Raw genomic sequence first — 4895 nt, forward strand, 5'->3', positions numbered from 1 at the left:
TCAACTTTCCCGACCCTCCGGCGCCTCGCGAGCCCGACTCGCCCGGCGCGCCGTCACGATCTCGTCCGCCACACTCCTCGAAGCGGATGCTGAGCACCACGGCCACCGCCGTGACGATGATGAGGGTGACGATGGAGAGGGCGAAGCCCAGAACCAGCCGTTTGTGCACGGTGATGTGGCGCTCGGTGGTTCGAGGCCGGACCACCACAGACTCCGCCCACTGGTCCGAGAGGCTGCGGCCATTCCGCATGGCGCCCGGGCTGCTGTCGTTTAGTCCCATTTAGCTCAAAGTGTCACTCTAACGACAAAGAAAGGTCCTCAAGGTTCAGGCTCAGAAACAAGCGCATTGATGCGCGGGTTTTGATTCCAGCTCGTTTACAGACGATTCAATGTGAAAAAGAGCAGTTTGAGTGTTTTAGTCCTTCCAAAAGCTCCCAGTTCTCAGTCTGCGCTGCAGCAGTTATATTTCTGAGAAAGCGGAACTCTGAACCTCGCCGCTGCTCGACCGTTAACGTCCTTCAGCTGTGGCTCCAGGTGGAAAACCCACACTGCGGCACGTTTTACATTTCAGGCAACAAGACTGACAAACCAGAAAGGAGATGATCGTGTGCGTTTTGGTTTTGCGGTGAGGAGAAAAAAAAAAGAAAAAAAATCAATGCTGCATGGCTCAATTTCAAGTTCTAGAGGAGCCTGAAGAAGAGGAGGAGGAGGGATGCTGTTGAGGATGTGGCTATACAGTGAGCGTATCATCCATAGGCTTTCACTGGGAATCAGCTGGGTAAGCTAAACTCCAAACCACCACAGATAGAAGCGTCGGACGGAGAATAAAGACCGTGTATGATGGTTAACAACCTGAAGTCACACTGTAGCTGGATTTGCTCACAGAGTTTTCCTTAAAAATCACTTTTTGATGATGGAATTTCCCATTTTGAGCCACTTGCTCTAGAACCAATCGTGACAGAGATCCTGAACCAAAAGCCTAAACTAACACAGGAGATTTACACGCAGCAGGTCACCGTCTCCAGGTTGTTGTAAAGTTAATTGCTTCTGAGTTAAAGCTCTTCCAAAACTGCGATAAAGCATAAATAACCCCCTATCGTGCTATTATGGGGTTATTATGATGATGCAGTGGGAGATGAAGACGCCTTCCAGACCATTAAGGCCAGTGTTAGGAGCCACTGATGCAGTTTGTCCACGATATTTGTATGATTACATTTCGGTTTTCCTGTGAATTAAAGGTTGATTTTTTTTACGTAAAAAATAACCAGTTGAAAGGTTGAGTAGGCCTAGTCTTTGTCAGAATTTAAGTTAAAATGTGATGTTTTAAATGGTTTTTTTGTGGACTTCTCCAGTAAGATGTCGTGTCAGAGAGGTAATATCTGTCACTGCAGCCTGGCCTCGCGCTCCCTTTCTCTCTGGAGGGGGTTAAGTGGAGAACTTAAGGCCAGCATGTGTGTTTATTCCGGGCTACCGTAGAGCAGGTCATTCACACGGCCTCTGCTTTACAGTTCGGGAGGCTGATGCATGAACATTTGGCTCAATGTTATTAAGAGGCTAGACCGGATTTACGATTCGGTGGATTCCGGTTGGAGGGGGAACCGAACACAAAACGGGAGAAATAGGCGGGCTTTGGTGTCCGTCAAAAATCACAACAATCACTGAGATCGGTCTGTTGTTACTAATGAACGTTATCCAATCATTAACGGGCCGCGAGGAAGTCTAAGGTCCAGACCAACTCCTCCGGTAACTTGTCTTCTCGCTCTCCCGTTGGGAAGCGTGGAGCCCCGGGTCGGTGTCCACCGGTGGTCGGTCCCTTGTGGTTCAGGGTCATCGACCCGCGTTTTTTCCCGTTAAACCAGTTCTTCCTCACCTGAGATGAGCACCGTGTTTCTCCTTCTTCTATTTCTTTTTGCAGCAGGCTACCGGGGGAGGGGGCTGGGGTTACCGTCGGTCAGCGAACCGTTAAGTCCACCCGGACCGTCCGGGGGTCCGTTACACTACCGTGAGAAATCCGTTGACACCTCAGATGTCGGTTTGAACACAGACTAAACCCGGTATGGAGTTGCTGGCTGTTAAACGTCGGAAATCCGTTACTGAACAGTTCCGTTACAGCACACACCTGGGGAGCATCTTCAAAACGTCACGGATCAGTTCAAACACACAAGTCAGTTTAAACACCGGGAAATCCGGTAAGAAGGAGAATAAAACAAGGTGTCCTTTTGTAACGTTAGAGGTTGAGAAACACACCGGAGATCAGTTTCAGCAGCCTACCGGGGACCGGTTAAAGAGCCTCACAATAAGATATTCCCCTTCAAAAACCACCGGATCCGTTTCTATGAAGTCCAAAGTAGAAATGATACGTGTCAGGCGGATTATCCCGGGTTAACGCCGGGCACGGGCCCCTCCGGTGCTCCGTTATGAAACCGGATCCTCCTCAACTTTTTAGCCCACGGAGAGCTGCTGCTCCTAGCCCCGTCCCTCCGCTATGATGATGCACGGTGATGGAGATGATGATGATGATGATGATGATGATGAAGCTCTCCTGTTAGCATCCCTCCATCTGCAGAGGAAGAGGAAGAGGACGGTGAAGGTGGTGGTGGTGGTGAGGAAGAGTCGCGTGCCGCCCGTTCAGCAGTGAGTCCGCTCGCGGTGTGCGTTACTGTTAGAGAACGAGCTGCTCCGACCGAGAGGAACGCACTGTGTGTGCATGACAGAGAGGGAGGGAGAGAGGGAGGGAAAGGGAGAGAGAGAGAGAGAGAGAGAGAAAGAAAGAGCGAGAGAGTGCACGAGAGAACGAGAGAAAGAGAGAGCTGCCTGGTTGACTGAAAGCTGCACCCATCCAACTTTATTTAAATCTTTATTATTTACTCTCTGGATTAATTCCAAACCAGACAAAAGAAAATTAATGATGAAAGACAAACACACACACGCGGGCACACACACACACACAGCCACCCACACACACACACACACACACACACACACACACACACACAGTAAATGTCTCTAAATTAACGCTTCTTACGAGACTAGCTTTTTATTAGTCTCCCATTTCCAGTGGTTTCCATCGGAGCTTCTGTATTTTAGTCTGGACAGTAACTTCATGGAAGTTCATTATAATATCAGAACATCTCTTCTCACACAGTGCTCTCCTGCGCGAGCCCTGCTCTAAAACACCGGGACAAACTGCTCTTTCAGACCGAGACAATCACAAAATCAGCCCGTCCAACACTCAACATCAACTGCAGCCTGTAGGGGGCACTATCAGGTTTATAGAATTTTAGACAGTTTTAACAGTCAAAATACACACACACACACACGCACACACACACACACACTCGGACATTGCATGGCCAATTAAAGTCCTATTTGCCAACTGGCTCAAGGTGGAAGGCAGTGGGGAGGGAAAAAGTGAGAGAAGGAGAGGGAGATCCGAGTGGGCGGCACACTCTACTGCCTCAGGGTAGATCTTGTAATGAATGTGTATCATTTGTTAGAAAGAGTGCATGTGTGTGTGTGTGTGTGTGTGTGTGTGTGTGTGTGTGTGTGTGTGGTCTCTGCACTTGACACCAATCTAGCAGCCGGCGAAGCAGCAGTAAAATAAAAAAAGAGAGACATCGGCATGTCAGAGGGAGAACAGACTCACACAGATACAGACATCAATATTTCAAATTCCTTGAAAGCACAAATCCATCCATGATTCATGGTCAGATACTTAAAAAAGACAAGAGATGCAGATGCAGACTGGCAGAGCATCCTGTGGTCAGAATACACAGTATCATGGATGGTGTGTGTGTTATATTGTGTCATGTCATATTGTTTGCACTATGATTATTTTACTGAATGAACGAGCATCACAACTCTTGGGATGATCAGCAGTTGTCATCCCAGCTCTTCTCTGAGGTAAGTCTCAACCTTTACGGGATAAGCCTTTTTTTTGGAAGTTGAAGTTTAAATAAAAAAGTTTAAGTCAAGCCTCAAGTTCATAAGGGCAAGTCTCAAGTCTTTACACATAAGATTAAGTCTCAAGTCCTTAAGGACAAGTTCAAGTCACGTCCTTAAGTTCAAGGCTGAAGTTCTTATGGACAAGTTCAAAGCTTGAGTCCTAAACGACAAGTTCCAGTTTCAAATGTTTACAGGTAAGATTAAGTCTCAAATCCTTAAGGACCAGTTTAGGGTTCAAGGCTTGGGTCCTTAAGGACCAGTTCAAGGTTTAAGTCCTTAAGAACAGGTTCAAGGCTTGAGTCCTTAAGAACAAGTTCAAGTCAGGTATTTAGGAACAAGTTCAAGTCCTTAAGGACCAGTTTAAATCAAGTCTCAAGTCCTTGCAAACAAGTTTTTCTTTCTCCTATCCCAGGTCTTATTTATAAAGGTGGCGTACGCACAAAACGGGGCTGAAATTGTGAGGGACCCACGCAAAGGTTGGGATTTATAAAAAATAACCTTGACAGGAGAACGTTCGGTCCTCCACGCAAACTCTGACCCATGTGTACGCACGTTCTGGAGACAATGGGAATTGGGGACACAGATGGTGAGGAGGTGAACTGAATGCTGCAGGATCACTGCTGGCTCTGTAGTAGGACTTACCCCAAAAGGAAGAATCAGGAGAGAAAGACTTCAGGGACCATGACGAAGACTGGCTAATATGACAATTTAAAGCTCTTGGATCTATGTTCTAAACTGGGTCCAACGCACCGGAACCGTGCCACCCAATTATTATCTTCAACTTTATTGCTAAGGCTTGTTTGGATATAATATATCTTGAATCTTTCTGTAGGTCTGAGATATAGATATATATATATATATATATATAGATATATATATACACTCACCGGCCACTTTATTAGGTACACCTGTCCAACTGCTCATTAACACTTAATTTCTAAGCAGCCAAT

At 46.8% G+C, this 4895-nt stretch overlaps 1 protein-coding gene across 1 annotated transcript in view; it reads right to left on the reverse strand.

Annotated features, from left to right (window-relative positions):
• Window positions 1-2680, reverse strand: part of LOC117939069 (thyrotropin-releasing hormone-degrading ectoenzyme-like) — a 161756-nt gene extending 159076 nt beyond the window's left edge. Inside the window, exon 1 of the mRNA XM_034864114.1 lies at window positions 6-2680. Within this exon, the coding sequence (XP_034720005.1) occupies window positions 6-280 (275 nt within the window). The 5' untranslated portion in view covers window positions 281-2680. The remainder of the gene's footprint in view (window positions 1-5) is intronic.
• Window positions 2681-4895: the final 2215 nt, after the last annotated feature.

This window comes from Etheostoma cragini, chromosome 23, assembly GCF_013103735.1.
Source record: "Etheostoma cragini isolate CJK2018 chromosome 23, CSU_Ecrag_1.0, whole genome shotgun sequence".
Classification (NCBI taxonomy): Eukaryota; Metazoa; Chordata; class Actinopteri; order Perciformes; family Percidae; genus Etheostoma; species Etheostoma cragini.